The 19,606-nt window shown below is 38.9% G+C and overlaps 3 protein-coding genes and 1 non-coding gene across 7 annotated transcripts; 2 read left to right on the top strand and 2 right to left on the bottom strand.

Moving 5' to 3' along the window:
* Positions 1-1,219: 1,219 nt before the first annotated feature.
* Positions 1,220-2,272, bottom strand: LOC112172428. Its single transcript, XM_024309772.2, has 2 exons — positions 2,082-2,272; positions 1,220-1,979 (listed from the first exon to the last, which is right to left on the bottom strand). The coding sequence occupies exons 1-2, from the start codon at positions 2,110-2,112 to the stop codon at positions 1,273-1,275; spliced, it is 738 nt and encodes a 245-aa protein (XP_024165540.1). The 5' UTR covers positions 2,113-2,272; the 3' UTR covers positions 1,220-1,272.
* A 130-nt stretch (positions 2,273-2,402) lies between these two features.
* On the top strand, positions 2,403-5,297 carry LOC112172429. Of its 2 annotated transcripts, XR_005801819.1 has the most exons (4): positions 2,403-2,924; positions 3,036-4,341; positions 4,455-4,813; positions 4,930-5,297. It is a non-coding gene; the product is annotated as an uncharacterized LOC112172429 (transcript). The 2 variants fall into 2 exon arrangements; XR_005801818.1 differs by having other exon boundaries at positions 3,036-4,813.
* Positions 5,298-5,643: 346 nt separating this feature from the next.
* LOC112172426 (sodium/hydrogen exchanger 3) lies at positions 5,644-9,975 on the bottom strand. Of its 2 annotated transcripts, XM_024309769.2 has the most exons (15): positions 9,626-9,972; positions 9,173-9,359; positions 8,940-9,058; positions 8,704-8,801; positions 8,560-8,619; positions 8,127-8,173; positions 7,832-8,026; positions 7,705-7,751; positions 7,490-7,556; positions 7,294-7,394; positions 7,064-7,165; positions 6,785-6,923; positions 6,644-6,706; positions 6,284-6,367; positions 5,644-6,161 (listed from the first exon to the last, which is right to left on the bottom strand). In XM_024309769.2, the coding sequence occupies exons 2-15, from the start codon at positions 9,317-9,319 to the stop codon at positions 5,808-5,810; spliced, it is 1,623 nt and encodes a 540-aa protein (XP_024165537.1). In that variant the 5' UTR covers positions 9,320-9,359; positions 9,626-9,972; the 3' UTR covers positions 5,644-5,807. The 2 variants fall into 2 exon arrangements, with proteins under 2 accessions (XP_024165537.1, XP_024165538.1); XM_024309770.2 differs by lacking the exon at positions 6,644-6,706 and having other exon boundaries at positions 9,626-9,975.
* A 2,785-nt stretch (positions 9,976-12,760) lies between these two features.
* Positions 12,761-16,197, top strand: LOC112172427 (tubby-like F-box protein 3). 2 transcript variants are annotated; one of them, XM_024309771.2, is made up of 5 exons: positions 12,761-13,746; positions 14,500-14,587; positions 14,841-14,970; positions 15,052-15,231; positions 15,398-16,197. In XM_024309771.2, the coding sequence occupies exons 1-5, from the start codon at positions 13,399-13,401 to the stop codon at positions 15,870-15,872; spliced, it is 1,221 nt and encodes a 406-aa protein (XP_024165539.1). In that variant the 5' UTR covers positions 12,761-13,398; the 3' UTR covers positions 15,873-16,197. The 2 variants fall into 2 exon arrangements, with proteins under 2 accessions (XP_024165539.1, XP_040364856.1); XM_040508922.1 differs by lacking the exon at positions 12,761-13,746 and having other exon boundaries at positions 14,538-14,679.
* The last annotated feature ends 3,409 nt before the right edge of the window (positions 16,198-19,606 follow it).

Genomic DNA, 19,606 nt, shown 5'->3' with positions numbered 1-19,606 from the left:
AATTTCTCAACTCATGTTGGGAAGTTAGATATATATGCTGGCGTGAAGCTTCAAAATCTCTGTTCTCACATGGATTGATTATTTATTTCTGAATTAGTCTTGAAACTTATAATTTGTTGTAAGTTCAAGTAGGAACGTAGGATCATAGTTTCTGCATGTACGTACATTTATAGATTTTATCTAGTTTAGTTTGTATACTAATCAATTAGATTACTTTCGCTTTTGTAAGCCAAATGTGTGGATGTAATGTGAACCAATTTATATATATATATATATATATATATATATATATATATATGGCCCTTCTAGTGAGGGATCCTTTTTTTTGGTCTTTTATAGGGATAGGCATTATACCAACTTTTCGATCATATTTTCACATCTTAACCGTTCAGTTTTTGGGACCTAATGTATAGATCACTTATGCAAATTTTCAGCCAATTTGATGATCGTTAAGGCACCCAAAACTGCAATTTACCATTATAAACATGAATGGTTCCTGTTCGACAGATTCGGTCCGTTCGTGTAAATTGCAGTTTTGGATGCCTTAACGATCACCAATCTGGCTGAAAATTTGCAAAAGTGATCTATACATTAGGACCTAAAAACTGAACGGTTAAGATGTGAAAATATAATTTAAAAGTTGGTCTAATGCCTATCCCTATAAAAGATAAAAAAAATGGATTAAAGTTGGTCTAATGCCTATCCCTAAAGAACTATAAGTGAAAAAACCAAAATATTTAGAGGTTAAAACCGAAGGCAATAATGGGCAAAGTGCATCACTGTAAATCTGCAAAGATATAAACAGGGAAAGCTGCAGCCACAACAGAAGGCCTCAAAACCCTTCGACGGAGTTCCTAGGCTAGTTGGCTGCTTTGGGTTCTAAATTTTCCGAAAGATCCAATCTTTTTTCTTATTTTTTTATAGAATTGATGTGTGATCTTCTTTTCCTTTCTTCTGGGATCGAAAGGGTTTTGCAAAGGTATTGTTTTGGGTCACTGGAATTGTGTAATGGCTGATGATGAGAAGCGTTGAGGCCATGAACCAACGACGCCGTTTTTGCGCAATTGTGTGGATTTCCTCCCACAATCGGTTGTCGTTGGCGTGAGGAATGTGCCAAAATGCTAATCTGAGGCCTTCTTTCATTTCTTTTTCCCCTTTCAGTTCTAATGAGTTTATTTGGTTCCTCAGAATTGCACAAAAATAAAGAAAAGATAAGATCTTTTACTGAAGTTTTTTTTTTCTCATTAGTAAATTGCAGATAAAGCTACAAATTTATGCACTGAATTCATGTGAATTGAGCTCCAGAAGGCTTTGAATACCATCATTACCCAATTCTGATAATAACTTGGCCAAATACATATAGGGTTGGGCAGGCAATTTTTCAATGCATATGGCAATGACACCATTGGACCTTTCAATTTCTTCAGTGTAGAATCTTCTGTAGACTTGAACACCCTCTTCAATGGTTTTCACACCAGGGAGAACTTTCTCTAGGCTCTCTGCTTGCAACATATCAGAGAAGGAACCATACGATCGGACTTCCTTAACCTCGACAATCAGGCATTTGTTGAAGAGGATCAGTGCTCCTGATCCGATTCGACTATAGGGACCAACGTTGCACCTTCCTTCGACTGTCTTTAGGCCGTCTTTGATTTGTGTGAAAAAGGGCTCCTGAACATGGAGTTCAAAGTCCACAGACTTGAGAGTGTTTAGTAATTGTGAACTCTGATCCCAATTATCTGTCCCTGAAATGGCATTAGAATTGATGGATTCATATAGGGCTAGTGCTAGTTGCTTGTATAAAGGATATGGGGGTTCTCCCTTTGTAGAATTGGTGCCGATTTTCGGGTTGTTGAGGAGGCAGAAGTCAGTGGGCAAGGCTAGATCGATATCCTGGGTACCCTCTATGTGAGATTCAAGGGTGAACTTCAACAGCTCTTCCATGCACTCTTTCACTTTGGATTCAACCATTTTTATTGCTGGGTTACAAATGTGAAAAAGCTCACATGCCTCTGTAATTATACAACCCTAATACCAATCAAATACCATAACTAACCCCAACTTTTAATTACTAAACTAACCTTGATTCTCTAACACAGATGGCACACACATGTTGTGCAATATTTAGACGATGATTGTTCTCTCTCCAGCAGAATTAGCATGAATCAGTAGGTACATCCGTACATGCATGAACTCTGTGTTTGTTTCTGATCGAAACTTAATAAACTTTGATGAGATATGAACTCTTACTATCCTGGAAGTTATTTCAATCATTTGGGGGGGGTGGACTCGTACTTGATGTTGAATTTAAAGACTCATATATCAAATGTTCGGTTGTTTGTTAGTACTGATATAAGTTGGAAGGGTAAGTAGACTTGTTGAAAGAAGGATAGGTGTTGTCTGGTTTGACTTGCAGGTTAGAGTTCGAGAAGTTGATAGAAGTGTCTTTATGTAGGATTACAATCAAATGCTCTTACCCTTGTAGCTCAAGCTCTGGTACTCTTTTTAGGATCAGCTACATCCGGAGTAATCTGGGAGAGGTTCTTTTGCTTGCTATGTTCATGTCCCTTGGCTACCTGGGTATTTTAGCTGCGGTGGTGCCAACATTCTGATAAAGGGTTAGTGATGCATGGTCCGGGTGGAGGAGGAGGGCCTGGTGGATGGGGTGGAGGGGGAGGACCGGGTGGTTGGGGTGGAGGTCCAGGACCGGGAGGACCGGGAGGGCCGGGAGGACCAGGTTGGGGTCCAGGTCCCGGAGGACCGGGAGGACCAGGTTGGGGTCCAGGTCCTGGAGGACCGTGGGGTCCCGGGCCTCCGGGACCTGGCGGACCTTGGGGTCCGGGATTTGGTGGGGGGTGGTGGGGCGGACCTGGTGGCTTCTTTGGTGGGTTTGGCAATGGCATATGTGAGATGATATCTTCTTGGTAAGTATGAGTAATGTTTGTGTTTCTTGTGATATGTTTTTGTTACTGCTGGCAATGTGTCAAGTACATTAGACTGAAAACTGAATTGTGTTGTTATTGGCGGAATTGCAGCTTCTACTGCTTGTGTTGCTGTTGTTTGCTAGATGAATGCTTTGGTGGACCTCGTGGCGGATATGGACCTCCTGGAGGACCTGGAGGACCTCCTCCTCCATTCTGATACAGTTTGTTTTACTACTCAGGTTGGCTGCATCTGTATTTCAATGTAGTACCTAATAATTGAGAGCTCTATATATTATTAGTCATGCAAGTTACAAAGTCTCATGGACACAGCTTATTAAGACCACGCTGCATTTTGAGTCTTGTTAATGTCAGCTTATTATTACCATATTGCATTTCGAGTCTTGTTAATGTAGAGTTTAGTGATGAAAGTTGGATTGTGAGCTTTATGCTGAGTTATTCAGTTACACTGTTTCGAGAACCCTTGTTGTTTACTTCCAAATTGAAATGAAAGGCACTTATTCATCCCCGTAATCAATCCTTTGAGAAATGATTTGATTGTTCAATGAGTTTCTGGAGAATGATCTTATCTTGAGCCATGCAAGTACCAATTTTGAAGACTAATGGACGCACTACAAAATTTATAGACGCACGACAAAATCTACTTCCCTTTCTGTCAAAGCAATCATAATTTGGAAATGAATCAAGTCCAATTACAATTTGATTGCTATTTACAGTATAGTATATTCTTTTCTTTCTTTGACTGCATAATGTTTGCATATGTACAATACTGGTAAGTAAAATGAGCCCATTGTCGGTGCTTCAGACTCATGAGGATCGAAGTCGACTGCTTATAAGTTATAGTTTCCAACCATTTACAGAAAACTTTAGCCAAGAAGTATACATCTACAGTGTAAGGCAAACAAAAAGGGTATGCTATTAAGGGTATGCTATTCCCACTTTCGGTTTGTTATCCTGCAATCCGTTTTGACTCATGGAATACATACTTTCTGCAATGTTTAGATGATAATTGTTCTCTTGCTGCAGAATTAGTATGATCGGTAGGTTGATGCATGAACCTTGTGTTTGTTTCTGATCGAAACTTAATAAACTGTCAGTCCATTGCTAGAGCAATTTGGGCCTAGTCCACTCCCAATAAACTTCAACGAGATCCGAACTCTTAATATCCTGGAAGTTATTTCAATGAGTTGGGGGTGGACCTGTACTTCTTGTTAAATTAAAAGACTCATTTATCAAGTGTTCAGTTGTTTGTACTTTGTAGTACTGATATAAGTTGGAATGGTAAGTAGACTTGTAGAAGAAGGATAGGTGTCTGGTTTGACTTACAGGTTTGAGTTTGAGAAGTTGTTTGAAGTGTCTTCAAGGAGTCCTAGCTGGGATTACATCAAATGCTTCAAGGGTAAGCAAGCTCAAGCTGTTGTACTCTTATTAGGATCAACTACATCTATAGTACTCTTAGAAAGGTTCTTTTGCTTCCCACGCTCATTACACTTGGCTGCCTGTGTTTGCTAGCTGCGGTGGTGCCAATATTGAGATAAAGGGTCAGTGATGGATGGCGGAGGTGGAGGAGGCGGTGGCGGTCCAGGAGGAGGAGGGCCTGGTGGATGGGGTGGAGGGGGAGGACCGGGTGGTTGGGGCGGAGGTCCTGGAGGGGGTGGACCTGGTGGATGGGGCCATGGGCCCGGAGGACAGGGAGGGCCGGGAGGCTGGGGTCCAGGTCCTGGAGGACTGTGGGGTCCTAGCCCGGGAGGACCTTGGGGTCCTGGGCCTGGCGGACCTTGGGGTCCGGGATTTGGTGGGGGATGGTGGGGCGGACCTGGTGGCTTCTTTGGTGGGTTTGGCAATGGCATATGTGAGATGATATCTTCTTGGTAAGTATGAGTTTTGGTGTATCAGTATTTCTTGTGATTTGTTTTTGTTACTGCTTGCAATGTGTCGAGCTTATTAGACTGAAAACTGAGTTGTGTTGTTATTGGCGGAACGGTAGCTTCTACTGCTTGTGCTGCTGTTGTTTGCTAGATGAATGCTTCGGTGGACCTCGTGGCGGATATGGACCTCCTCCTCGTTTTTGAATTCTGATACAGTTTGTTTTACTACTATACAAAGGGTGTCTACATCTGTATTTCAATATAATCACCTAATAATTGAGAGTTCTATATATTACTAGTCATGCTTGCATAGCTCACAGTTAGATGTTATTATTACCACATTGCACTCCATTCTTGTTAATGTGAGTTTAGTGAAGAAAGTTGTATTGATTGCTTTATGTTAACCTTGTTATTCAGTTACACTGTTTCGAGAACCATTGTTGTTTACTTATAAATTGAAATGAAAGACACTTGTTCATCCCTGTAATCGATCCTTTGAGAAATGATTTGATTGTTCAATGAGCTCCTGGAGAATGATCTTATCTTGAGCTATGCAAGTACCAAATTTTGAAGACTAAAAGACGCACTACAAAATCTACTGTCAAAGCAATCATAATTTGGAAATGAATCAAGTCCGATTACAATTTGATTGCTATTTACAGTATAGTTTATTCTTTTCTTTCTTGACTCCGCATAATGTTTACATTTGGACAATACTGGTAAGGAAAACTGAGCACATTGTCGGTGCTTCAGACCGATGAGAATCAGAGTGGATTGCCTATAAGTTATAGTTTCCAACCATTTACAGAAAACTTGGCCAAAAAGTACACATCTACAGTGCAAAGCCTGACCAATAATACTATTGCTCAAGAAGTAAGAAGTTATATAAGGGTATGCTATTCCCACTTTCGGTTTGTTATCCTGCAATCCTTCTTTATTAAAATAGTGGTGTAGAATGACAAACTGGGAGTGTGAATTGCAGCTGCTGTGTTATATATTACTCTACTATCGTATGCTGTTCCGGAAGTAACCGTTCATGAAGATAATTTTGGTTTGGTGAAGGAATATGTGGAACAAATCCTCTACCCCCAAATACAGGACGCATGAAGGAATCATCAAACATTCGCCAATAGTAATGTACTGATCGTGTTGGTCTTGTCAAGAGCATACGCAGATTAGGTGGAAGGCGATCACTCTCAGACATGCTGTCCTGTTTTGGATCTTCCCTATTAGTGAGGACAGGTAGAACTAGAGACATCTCAGATGATAATTCCGATGACATTATGTTACTCGATTGTTTATGTTGCGGTAACAAGAACCTTACAAGAGGCTTTGTCAGTAATCCGCACACCTACAACGGGCAAAGACCAATTAAGAACTAAACAAATGACCTCATAAGAAAAAAGTTAATAATATACTAGGATATGGGATCAGCACGACAAGTTAATTGTAAAGCGGGATGAAGTCTTTTACCACATTAGTGAAGAGAACTACTGTAATTGTACTGGTGATCATAATAGCATTTCCAGCCTGTTGAGTATGCCCTGACATTGTAAACTGCAAAACCAAGTATTCAAACTTTGTTACGTGAAAGCACATTTGCAGATAAATAGCAAGAGCCCACAAAGTGCAGTTACATTACTCTTAACATCCTAAATAAAAGGATTGGCAACAGACCCCAATGCAAAATTTACTGCAGGTGGACAACGATCCTAAGGCTCTTTCTCCTAGTTAGTCAAGGAAATTACTACTAAAGGGGATTCAGATGAATCTGATTAATTGGGTAGCATTGCCAAGGAAAACAGAGTTCATTAAATTTGATCTATTCCTTACCCAATTATAAGCTAGAGCCACAGATACTGCACCTCGCATGAGTCCAGCCCACCACACTGTTATCTGTTTGAGTTATTGTAATGAAGTCACAAAGTAATTTAAGAGATGCAAGCTTCAAAGTAGATGGAAAAAGAAATCTACCTGCTGCTTAAACCCAATTTTGTCACTTTGAGATTTCCTAGTTAAGTTTGAAAGGAAACATAGAGGAAATACAGAAGCTGCTCTTCCAACCAGAACCAGGAGAAGTAATATCGAACTGACCCCGATTGATTTCCCAGGACTGTAGAACATGAAAGATAAGCCAAATCAAAAGAAAATAGAATATATGTTCCATTTTCAGGGCAGTTGATCAACAACGCACACACACATAACAGGAAATTAGACTACCAAACTATCCATTCATTTGCATAAAGGCTCTACCTCTTGCTTACAAATTTCCACTTCTCAATGTCCAAGGCATCCATACCGACGTACAGAAAGATGAAGATCTCTGAAATAAATGACAGTGTTGCAAAGCCATGCCTGCAGATGTGAAAACAACAGATGAGAAACAGAGATGAAATCTCTTTCCATGTGAGTGTACATGTCACATGACAACGAAAAGTGAATTTAATTTTCGCTTTGAAAAACCATTGACAGGGTTCACTTACTTGGTTGTAATTCTTGATTTTTCAGTTACATTATGCCAGGCGTAGTGTGACATGACAATCCCACAAAAGAAAACAGTAAGAATGCTGCTTAGATCCAATAGCTGAAAGACAAACAGAATTTGTCAACAACGTCTATACAGTGCAAATGGCTATCACAATGGATTTTTCAGTCCAAAAGGGTAAATAAAATCCTTACTTCTGCCACCATGTATGAAAGATAAGCCATTAGAATCATCAGTGCAACTTCACGATCAGTAGAGTGCCTGTAAAAAGAGATAAAATCCATTCACAAGATTAAGTTGAGCAATCATCAATAAATTCAATGTAGAAGACCTAATTAGTAGAAGCTACCTGCACCCAAAAGGAAAAAGAAAAAAAACTAAAAAGGAAAAGAAAGAGAGTGCAAGCTACCCGCCAAGATACAACTTTTTTATAATGTATGCAGTCAGCAATCCAACCTGCAAGAAGACAAGATGTCACCATAACAAGTATTGCCAATTCATTTGATACAGAGAGAGAGAGAGAGAGAGAGACTCACAACTATACCAAGCACGGTGCTTGTTAGAAAGAGATAGAAGAACTTGACAAAGAGCTCCATGGCAACGGTTGAGGTAATGTGGGAGAGATCAAACCGCTGGATTGCATTGAAGAGTACCACAGATGTAGCATCATTTACAACACCTTCTCCAAAGACTAGACTGTACAGTAAAGGTGTCTCATCTTGATTAAGCACCTGGAACATGAAATGCAAAGTTAACAATGAAAAACTGTTTTTAGTATCCACTCATATTTTGCTTCTGTAATCCCAGTTGTGGGATTGAAATAATACATACCTGCAGGGTGCAAACAGTATCTGTAGCCGAGAAGATAGCTCCAAGTGCTACAAGTAGTGAAGTGAAACATATATAAGAGCACATAAAGGGAAAAATAACAATGTGATAGGTGTCTCAAATACATCACAAATTATGTACTGTTGAAAAGGCTCTGCAAGAGGCAGGACCTTAGTTTCTAACCAAACATAATATAACCAGTAGCCAACGACTTGACGTAAAATGTTGATCATGGAAAAAATACCAATAATAATAATAATACACATACAGATATTCTTAATAAGAAACACGTACATAACTGCAAAAGTCCTCCCATGGACTTCATCACCATAATATGCATATGTAAACATCTCAATTTAAGCCATGGAGTGAGGCAAAAATGTAACTATATGGCAAAGTTATGTACATTAGGATGGGAAATTTGTAGAGAAATTACCTAGATAATCCTTGATCTCAAGGAAACCAATGTCCAAGTTTTTTAACAAGAATGTCGAACCTGGATCAATATTATGAAAGTTAAAAACCATGATAAACCATAGCTTTGTTGAGCATCTGTTGTAATATAGACATGATAGCATACCCAGCCATATAATAACAAATGATATCAAACTGCCAACAGCACCCAACAAGGAGATTGTGATAAAGTTCTGGAAAAACTGCTTCTTTTTCACCTGGAATCTGGTATTGGAGAACAGAAAAACCAAGAAACTAAGTACATACAAGTACTCACCATAGCGAAACCATCAACAGCGCATTATGTAAATACACATATCAGAACAAAAAGTGAAAGCTGAGATATGAAATAGCATTACTCACCCAGCATTAAATATAATAGGCGGCAGAAGATATATGAAGAAAAGATGTTCATCAAACACAAAGGGGTGTGAGGTTTTCCCCTTGGTCGTTACGAGAATAAAAATCCCAGTACAAAGACCCTGCAATGAACCATAACAACAATCACCCTCATTCTTCGAAACAAGTATATTGTATATATTTGCAAAATCCAACTACAGAAGATCATATACTCATACACAAAACTAAAGACTTACAATGAAAAGGGCAGTAACGGATTCAGTCATCCAACGACTCTTCTCCAGAAGATGACCAATCACAATGCAAAAGCAAAGAAGCACCACAAATAGAGTAATGGAATCAACTGAAGCATCCATCTTCATAAAAAGAGTGGCCCAATCCATGGCTGGGCTCAATCTCGACCACGTCCAAATAAAATCCCCACTGTCACAAAGACCCAACACAATTCAAAGTCAACCAAAATGTTCATATCTCTATGATTTAGCAGAAAACCCATCTAAAGCTCAATATCAGATACCAAACTAACTCAGCATCAAATAAACCATACAATCCTAAAACAGGTTGAGACTTTGAGCCTAAAACAAGTTCATTTGTTTACAAGTCACAGAGCGACACAAACCTTAAGGCTTAAGAATTTATGATGAAAAGCTGCAAACTTTGATTAATGAAAAAAAAAAGTTTTTTCTCACCTGTGATCGCTACAGCATAGCAACCCACAGCGAATTGGGATTGTCAGTGGCTTTGTAAAGCTTGGATTTTTAGAGAAGGAAAGAGTTTTCAGAGAGGGAAAAACTGAGAAGGAAGGAGAAGCCGAATAGGATTCCTTAACGGGAAAGCAAGGAAAGGAAAGGGCTCTCCTCTCTGAAAGACCGGGAAAGAAAGGACTCTGAAAAGGAGAGAAAGGTGGTTTGATACGGTGCAGTAGTGGACACCGGAGACTCTGGTGCGTCGTGGCTAACTAGACGTTAGATGTTGGCGGCGAGACTCAGGAGTCTTTGTGAAGTGGTTAAAGAAAATGAAGATGCCTTGTTGTAGACTCCACGCTTCGGTTGACACGGTTAGAAAGTAAGGTTCTTTGGAAGGGGCAGGTGTCAGTTTCGGAGTGCCTTTTGAACTCTTTAACTTGGTCGTTGCTGCTGTTATGAAGACGACAAAACTTCAACCTCGGTGAAGACGCCCTTTAATTACCTGCCTTCCGGTTCTTGTTTCCATCAACTTATTTTATGGGACTAATCTTCTTTATATCGAATAAATGACTCTTCTCTTTTTTGGTAATTGTCAGAGGTTATGAATTGTTGCCCTATTTAGATTTCTTGACACATTTAGAAATTCTATGCTATATAATGAAAATTTTTCTTAATATCGTTCTAATTTTATCGAATATTCCATAAGAAAAATTTTTGAAAAATTTATGAACATATATCTCTTGATTTTGTTGAAATATTAAATGCTATTATTATTTTATACGTTATTGGAGATTTTACCATTTTAGTCAGTTCCAATTCTTATTTTAAATTTGGTTTTATACTTTTATATATAATATTTGGGCTTTTTTTTCAACAGCATTATAGACTTGTAGTGATGTTTTTGATCCCAATTTGGCACAACTTATGCTGTGCAAAAAGCCCCTATTAAGTAGCAAAATGTGTTTAGTGAAATTTTTTTTAAAAAAAATATTTTAAAAGTTATTAAGATACTACTTACAAAAGTTAGTAAATAACAGTTTTTATAAACTAAAAGTCACAGCTGCTTCTAAATTAATCACAACTCTCCTAAACTGATTCCTAAGTTAACGTGCCTCAAACTTGTTACTAATGAAATAAAAAATATACATTATACTCAACAATTAGAATGACCTTGAATTGTATTGAGCTTATCATCTTCAAAAAGGAAAAATCACTATCACAAGAAGCACAACTAGCATAAAATTAAGCTACCTATATCACATCAATTGCATGTCAACTAGAGAAATTTTTCTATGCTACAGTCAAGCCATGTCACAATGCTGACATGGTTTGACATCCCAATGATAATTTGACACCTAGATTCGTATTTAATTTAATTAATATATAACTGATTTGTTATAGGGGAAAAAGACCTTTTTGGGTCAAAAGGTCTTTCACCTTGGCTTCCTACCTTCGTGTTCATCTTAGCTTCATACCTTTGATCTATGTTCATCTTGGCTTCCTACCTCTTTACAAGCCCAGCATCTCAATATCATCTTCTTCTACGATTTATATTACTGAGATTATGCATGCTGCTGTGAACATGCAAAGCATTCCCAACTCTAAAACCATGTATTGATATATTTATGTAGTTCTTTGAACGGGTAATCTGGGTAGTTTCAAGTCTGGGCTTTTAAATTGCTTAACAATTCATACTCTATTACTGAGATTTCTGTGTTATCAGATAAAAAAAAATCTTGGTAAAGAGGAAGAGGTAAGATTGAATCCTATTGATTAATTTGATTTAACTTATTGATTATTTTGTTTATCTCATCCGATGAACACAAATTTTCGCCGCTGATCTTTCACTCTCCCCTTCCTCTTCACCTCCTCTCGCCGCCTTTGGACCTACGCCTTCACCTTCAGCTACATCGCCGGCTTCATCGTCTTCTTCCTCAAAATCTTCCAGAACCAATTGGTGTTCTATGTCAGCCCCATTGATGGTCTGTAGAAATACATCCCTAGCAATAGCAAGTTCCGCCTTGAGAGAGCAGACTCCAACATGATTGATCTCGACGGAGATGTCGTCGTGCCATCGTCCACTTCAGACGAGGTTTCTTTTGGAGAAGATTGGGCAAGAGGATGAAGGGAACCTAAAAAGGTCTTTCCCCATAATAATGAAAAAATGGATTTTTTAATTAAACTAAATACAAGGCTATGTGTCGAATTATGATTGGAAAGTCAAATCATGTCAGTTGGTGACATGGTTTGATTGTAGCATAGAAAAATTTCTGTTAATAGGGGCTTTTTGCACAGCATAAGTTGTGCCAAACTGGGATCAAAAACATCACTACAAGTCTATAAGGCCGTTGAAAAAAAAGCCCAAATATTATATATAAAAGTATAAAACCAAATTTAAAATAAGAATTGGAACTCTAAAATGGTAAAATCTCCAATAACGTATAAAGAAATTTAACTAGAAAAGAACAAAGTGATTGAGACACCACACCAAAATCTATAGTTAGTGATTAAAAGTATAGTTGAATCCCAATTAATTTTTACTCAACAGGTGAGATATACCCATTAACGGTTAGAAATAAAACCCAATCATAAATTGCTAAGTTTGTAAAATAGTGGCAACCGTTTTATGGCAGAACAAATCGAGTTGTGGCATGAAGTCGCAATCGCAGTGAGGGAGTAGCAAAGAAAGTGCTCGTCCCGCTCAATGACTGAATGACGTCATTCATTCTAATCACATCCGAAGCGTTTAACGGTCAAAATTAATAGTATTTTAAATTTTCAAATTCAGTTCAGCCATTTAGAGCTCGAGACAGGAAACATCTGTGCCATATTCTCTCCATACCAATTCAGTATCAAATTATTCATCAGATGTCATCTCACAACCTGCATCCATTGCTGAAATATCTTGAATGGTTCCTTCTCCCATGAAATAGAAGTATATAAAATCATCATCACTGTCTCCCATTTCTTTAATCTTTGTCAAAAAAGGAAAAAAACAAAACGAGACCAATTCTTTTTGTTGGGCCAAAGTAGCACAGTTGAAAACCTTTGAATCCGAACCCAATCCTGCCAAACTATCCAAACCCGGCACCAATTGGATTCAGACAAGTCTACAAGATAAGGAAGAGTGCATTGGTATCAGGACCCATTGAGCCATCACTGGTATTGGGGACTCCAGCACAGAGGAGGCACACACATACATTTTATGCGCGCACACACTCAGACCACAAACCCTAATTTACGGACCCTCCTCTTTGCTCGCATTTCACACCCAAACCCCTTCGCAATCGCCTTCACCCCAAAACCGGTCTTCATTTCCTGACCTTGTTGTGCACGCGGTTTCCGAGGGTCTGTGTGGCTCAATCTCTTTCATGGGTTTCCGAAAGGTTAGCCCTTTTAGCCTTTAGTTTCTCTTAGACTGATTTGGGGAGAGATCCATGGAAAAAAGAATCAATCTTTGATTCGATTTGGCGGTTTAGTTAGTTGATCCGTATCAGTTTGTTTCAGTTATTGGAAAACTAGATCTTAGACAGTGTATCTGTGGCTGAGATTGTATAACATTTCGGGAGTGATAGAAAAAGGGAAGAACTTTATGTGCTTAAGGTTGGTTTATCTGAGAAAAAAAAAAAAGTATAGGGTTTGAGCAGTTTAGGCTGATCAGTTTAGTTTTGCTAGTTTTGTGATGAATGTGGGCTAACTTGGAAGGATTGGAGGTTGTTGATACAAGGTTTGGGGTTGTTTGAGGTGTAGATAGGTGAGGGAGAAAGGAGGTTGTGATGTCTTTCAAGAGTATACTTCAGGATATGAAAGGTGAGTTTGGGAGCATTTCGAGGAAAGGGTTTGATGTGAAATTTGGGTATGGGATGAGATCGAGGTCTCACCGGGTGGTTCAGGATACCTCGTTCAGGATTGATGCTTTGAAGCAGAGTTGTTGGGCTAACATGCCGCCGGAGCTTTTGAGGGATGTGTTGATGAGAATTGAGGCGTCTGATGATACATGGCCTCCGCGGAAGAATGTGGTCGCTTGTGCGGGTGTGTGCAAGAATTGGAGAGAGATCATGAAAGAGATTGTCAAGTCCCTAGAAGTTTCGGGGAAGCTGACGTTTCCAATCTCCTTGAAGCAGGTTTGTGTTGCTGGCTCATATCTGTGTCTGATTGTATTCTGTCTTTTCCTGGACTTGATTTGCAGATTGAGGGAAAGATTCTTATGTTGAGTGTAGCAATTGTAGTGTCAAATATAATGGCCCTTTGATGACTGTTGTAGTTAAATGTTTGGATGACTCTGGCTAATGAAGTTTACACGCCTGATCATGATGTAAGGTAGCCTGTATACTAGGATGCATATTTCATTCGAGTAAGGTTATAAGTTATAAAGCTCGAATGACAAGTTCAATTAGATAGGATAAGCTTAGACTAACTGGCTCAGGTATTGATAGTGGAATATTTTGGATTTTATTTGTCAGTTTTCAGAAGACCATTCTTTTTGTGGTTGTGATGCATATTTCATTCGAGTAAGGTTATAAGTTATAAAGCTCGAATGACAAGTTCAATTAGATAGGATAAGCTTAGACTAACTGGCTCAGGTATTGATAGTGGAATATTTTGGATTTTATTTGTCAGTTTTCAGAAGACCATTCTTTTTGTGGTTGTGATTCTTAAAGTTTGGCATATATTGGGATTGTTGCAGAATGTGTATGGTAAATAACTATGAAAGCTGCTTCACAAGTCTTCTGTAAATTGTTGCATGACATTTTTGCTCTTGATTAATATCTTATTAAGGGGCTGACATCTTGTTGTCATCAATAGATAATTTTCTGTTGTATCTGCCGCTTCTTCATTGAGCTAACAGTTGAAACCTTTTTGTTTATAATCTGCAGCCTGGTCCCAGGGATTCCCTTCTCCAGTGCTATATAAAGCGGAGACGTAGCAACCAGACATATTATCTTTTCCTGGGCTTAAATCAAGGTGAATTACTGAATATTTGTCCTGTCTGATTGTGCTGATCCAGTTTTGCTCTTCCTGGGATTAATATGCTATCATGAGTCCAAGTGCTCATGGTAAGAGGTTGATATGGTTTTTAAAGTTGATTTGTTTGTGTAATTGGATTGGTAACCAGTTTTTAAAACACATAGAAAACAAGGTCAGGTGTAGTAAGACTCCTTTATGTGAAGTGAGATGTAAATTTTGAATTTTTACCTTTGTTGTCTGTTCTTGCCAGCTTCAACTGATGATGGGAAGTTCCTTCTTGCTGCGAGAAAGTGTAGACGCCCAACATGTACAGATTATATCATCTCTCTAAATTCTGAAGATGTGTCAAAAGGGAACAGTGCCTTTGTTGGAAAGCTCAGGTATGTTTATCTGGCCTGACATTACTAGCTCTTGACCATCTTTCTGGGTTGCGTTCATCATCTTATTTTCCTTTACAACAGATCAAATTTTCTGGGAACCAAATTCACAATCTATGATGCGCAACCAACTAATACTGGAGCCAAAGTCACTAAATGTCATTCCTCCAGACTTGTAAATATGAAACAAGTGTCACCCAGAGTTCCTGCTGGCAACTATCCTGTGGCCCACATTGCTTATGAGTTGAATGTCTTGGGTTCCAGGTATGAAAATATTGTTGAATTGATGTTGAAGATAATTACCGAAGCTTTAAGACAGTTATTGTTGAAGATATTGTTCACTGGCCAATTTGTGGTTGATCATTGTTTAGTTGCTAGTTTCTATAGTAATATTTATTATAAATACTAACAGTTGTATCATCTTGATCAGAGGTCCAAGGAGAATGCAGTGTGTAATGGATGCCATCCCTGCCCGTGCTGTTGAGCCAGGAGGTGTGGCCCCTACGCAGACTGAATTTGTTGATAGCAATTTGGATAGTATTCCATCTCTCCCTTTCATCAGATCAAAATCAGGTCATGCAGAGCGTGTCCAATCTGGACTACAATCTAGTCAGAATGAAGGCATGCTGGTATTAAGGAACAAGGCACCTAGGTGGCACGAACAACTCCAGTGCTGGTGTCTGAACTTCAATGGACGAGTAACCGTTGCTTCAGTCAAGAATTTTCAGCTGGTTGCTTCTCCAGAGAACGGAGTAGCTGCTGGCCCAGAGCATGAGAATGTCATTCTCCAGTTTGGAAAAGTTGGCAAAGATGTATTCACAATGGATTACCAGTATCCAATCTCAGCCTTCCAGGCATTCGCTATTTGCCTTAGCAGCTTTGACACCAAGATTGCTTGTGAATGAGTGGGAAGCAAGTTACAATCCAGTACCAGTGTTTGGACTCACAGTAGTTTGTACTTAAATGATGAAAACAAGTTCTTCTCTCATTTCTGTTTTCAAGAGTGCTTTCGTATTGTCTAGATGTTTGATGACTTGATCTTACATTCGCCACTAATGATACAGTCCCTCGAGTCTCCTCTATTTTCTGGTTTTCATGTAATATGGATGACAGAGTCGGAAGCAGTAATGTCTTCCAGAATGTTGGAAAGAGGGACAAAGGTTATGCAAATTGGATATTCCTGACATAGAAAAGGCATCATTGTAATTATCACAGTTTTGGGATTTCAAATTTAGCGTTTTGGGTATATGACTCATATGAGAACTGAAAATATCTGAGGATGATCAGCAAGGAAGCCTGAACTTGATGGCCAAGAGTGCCTTGCATCCAGGCTTGGTTGGCTGCTACTCATACTGTCATGCAGAAGCTCTCCTCTCCTATTACAATCCCTCTACTCGTAGAAGAATCAATCTCCCATACTGCCTTTGCCCCTCCACCCCGCCCCAAAAAAAAAAAAAAAAGAAGCAAATCTCCTATAGTGGAACACTGCTGTCGGCAGCACAGCATTTACCCTCTGACCTCTCCTGACTACACTGTTTTCAGCATCAGGTCGTACATCTAGTTTCCCTAGCTGGCTTCTTCCTGTAGACCAAGAAAGCTGGACTTCAATGATTTTGCAATTGGTCCAAAATTGTGTGGTGTTCAGTCTGTTACTGATGGACCTTTGTACTATTTGTATTGATATGGATGAGTGGCCGCTTTCAAGTTTCAATGCCGGAACTGGGATTTGGAATATCCTTCCTAGTGATAGATCCAGGGCGGTTTGCACGCTTATGGAGTAGATGAGAAAAGGCTATCAAAAATTTAAGAGTTATTATCACAAATGGTACATAAACTATACCTCAATCTTATCAATGGTACCTGAACTTCAATTTTGATCACAACCAGTACCCGAACTTTTCGATTTCATTTTAAATGGTACCTAAAGCCACATCCGGTCAATATTCCGACTAAAAACAGCATGTGAGGCATAGTGATGATTTTTGATGATTTCAAGGGTTGCGATCATATATAGTGATGATTTTTTGGTAATAGACTTGCCTTGAACTTGATTTTTTTATTTTTATTTTTTAGATTTGGTTTTTTTGGCCGGAATAGTGACCGAATGTGGCCTTAGGTACCATTTAAAATGAAGTCGAAAAGTTCGGGTACTGGTTGTGATCAAAATTGAAGTTGAGTACCATCGATAAAATAGAGGATAAGTTCAGGTACCATTTGTGATAATAACCCAAAATTTAAACAAAAAAGTGCAACGCGACTCAAGTTGGTTGAAAATAAGAGCGTTTATTAGGAGCCTTAAAGGTCTCCCAAAAATTTCCATTTGAGTTAGAATGTCCAAGGTTTGTCAAAGCATCTGCTATGAAATTTGTTTTTCTAAAAACATGATTGATTAAGGTTGAGTCAAAAACTCTCTTTATATGTCTTATGTACTCCTATACAATAACTTTTAATTTTAAGGAACTTTAGAAACTCCCTTAACGCAATCAATGGTTAGCTTTGCGTCTCCTTCAGTAAAAATGTTCTTGAGCATCTTCTCTTTGACGTTAAGCAACCCTTCTCTTAGGTCTTGTTTGGTTCACGGAAAGGAAAGTAATTTCTTTATCTTTCCCATGGGAAGGGAAATAAAATTTTCCAACAACTTTCCATTCCGATGTTTGGTAACGTAAAGAAAGTTATCAGGAAAGTTGTTAAAACGTTTGTGAATAATGTAATGAAATAATATGTTGTGAGTAATAAATGCAAGGAAAAAAAAAAGGAGAGAAAGTGATTCATTTGAGATTTGGAAGGAATCACTTTCCCCCTTATTTTCCATTCCTTCAGGAAACGATTTCATTTCCTTTTGCATCTCAAACGTTTCCTTTCCTGATGCTTACTTTCCACGAACCAAACGTGGCTAGAGAAATTGCCTCAACTATTGACACGTTTTCTTACCTAATTCTTCTCAGATCAGTAGAGATAGATATGACATTATTGTTTTTAATTATAAAACCAAAAGCTATAGACTTGTTTTGAGAAAACAAAACCATCAAAGTTGATTTTTGTCACAAAATCTTAGATTGCTCCTCTACTCTCAACTTTTCAAAATCTGTGTAAAACTATCAGACTTGAGAAAAAACCCTATTTCTTTCTGAGAGAAACACTGTGTCCTTCCCCCTCGTCCGGCGGCGAGCCTTTTGCCGTTGTCAGACGGGTCTCTGTCAGCCTGTGTGGGTCTGGACTGAGAGCCGGGCTCCTCGATCTGCATCTAGTTCTAATCGGGGAGATTGCGATGACGCTTTGTGAGGTGAGGACGAGGGAGATTGAGGCGGCGACGGAAGTGTGGTTTGTCCTTTGCTGGCTTGGCCGGCGGTTTGGCTTGGTGGTGCGAGGTTGGAGTCTACCGGGTGGTACTATGTTCGTGGTGGCGTGGTTTGGATCGGTTCAAATCAATCTGATCTGATTTGGGGAAAGAGTTGTGGTGCAGGGGCGGCGTGGCAAGGATGGCGACATGATGGTGGGTGGTGCTTGTTTGGCGCAAAAAGGGAAGATGGAGGGCAAGAGGAATGGCTGGTGATCGCAGTAGGGGAGACGGAGATGCAGTTGGACTGGGTTTTGTTGTTGGGCCCTTGTTGGTGGGCCGGTGTTCCTAGAGTTTTATTTTTTTGAGAAAAGTGTTCCTAGCATTTTAGAGTTTGGTTTTTTGTTTGTTTGGTTGGTAATAAGTTCCTACCAAGGTTTGGTCAGGACGCACTGCAGGTTGTGACAGAGACAGTTTTCCTTTTGGCTGTCTAGCGGGTCGTTCCTGTTCTGGAGTTGGGTCAGCAGTGCCCATTCATAGCGGGCTTGGGCGGGGCCGGGCCGGGCCTTGCTATATTTTTAAATAATTGCGGGCCGGGCTTTATTAAAAATCAAAGGATCCAAGCCCGTCCATATAAAGCGGGCCTTGCGGGCTTTTTCAGGCCAGGCCGGGCTTGGCCTTGTGGGCTTTTTTGGGCCGGGTCTTGCGGGCTTTATTTATAAATAAATATTTAAAGACACAAGTATTTTTTTTTTTAATCAAGTTTTGGAAATTCAATGGATAATGATCAAATACAACCAAAGATAACAATCTATATAACTATATTGTACCAAAAAAAATCTATATTTATATATAGATACTAATTTGTTGATAAATAAATTTTTAAAGACACTAATTTTTTATAAATCTATATTTATACATCATACACTCCAAAGAGCCACATATAGAAATTCAAAGAAAATGAGAAACAGACCGTTGGATGAGTTTATTACAATAAATTATGAGTGTGGTAAAAAAATTAGCCAATTTCACCATATTTTTGAATCCGATCGGATTGGTCAACCATAGTCACTTATATGTTTTATTGGTTGACCGATGGCGTGGCAACCGCGAAACGTGCTTATTTTTTCACATCACGTTTGTATATATTCCATCGATGGATGTGCGTGGACATAAGATAAAAAAATTAATTTTAATTACAAACACATTGGACTATACCAATTTTATTCCTAAAGTTATATGACTTATACATTGCATTTAAATTGTTTAGGTTCATTCTAAAGCAACCATGAAGTGGAAAATGAATTCGGAGAAACCAACCGCTTGATGGAGAGATTGTAATGTTTTATGGTGGTTGTAGAA

The sequence above is a fragment of the Rosa chinensis genome, chromosome 6 (genome assembly GCF_002994745.2).
Source record: "Rosa chinensis cultivar Old Blush chromosome 6, RchiOBHm-V2, whole genome shotgun sequence".
Lineage (NCBI taxonomy): Eukaryota > Viridiplantae > Streptophyta > Magnoliopsida > Rosales > Rosaceae > Rosa > Rosa chinensis.
The sequence above is the reverse complement of the archived record's forward strand: the minus strand, read 5'-3'. Positions and strand labels throughout refer to the sequence as shown.

Excerpts from the sequence above, each read along its gene's own strand:
- LOC112172428 (XM_024309772.2), bottom strand. The coding sequence starts at position 2,112 with ATGTGTGTGCCATCTGTGTTAGAGAATCAAG. Across the intron at positions 1,980-2,081 it reads ATCTGTGTTAGAGAATCAAG|CAATAAAAATGGTTGAATCC; the intron begins GTTAGTTTAGTA and ends TTTGTAACCCAG.
- LOC112172426 (XM_024309769.2), bottom strand. The coding sequence starts at position 9,319 with ATGGATTGGGCCACTCTTTTTATGAAGATGGATGCTTCAGTTGATTCC. Across the intron at positions 6,707-6,784 it reads AAATTGGGTTTAAGCAGCAG|ATAACAGTGTGGTGGGCTGG; the intron begins GTAGATTTCTTT and ends TAACTCAAACAG. Across the intron at positions 6,162-6,283 it reads TAGTTCTCTTCACTAATGTG|GTGTGCGGATTACTGACAAA; the intron begins GTAAAAGACTTC and ends TGCCCGTTGTAG.
- LOC112172427 (XM_024309771.2), top strand. The coding sequence starts at position 13,399 with ATGTCTTTCAAGAGTATACTTCAGGATATGAAAGGTGAGTTTGGGAGC. Across the intron at positions 13,747-14,499 it reads TTCCAATCTCCTTGAAGCAG|CCTGGTCCCAGGGATTCCCT; the intron begins GTTTGTGTTGCT and ends TATAATCTGCAG. Across the intron at positions 15,232-15,397 it reads TTGAATGTCTTGGGTTCCAG|AGGTCCAAGGAGAATGCAGT; the intron begins GTATGAAAATAT and ends CATCTTGATCAG.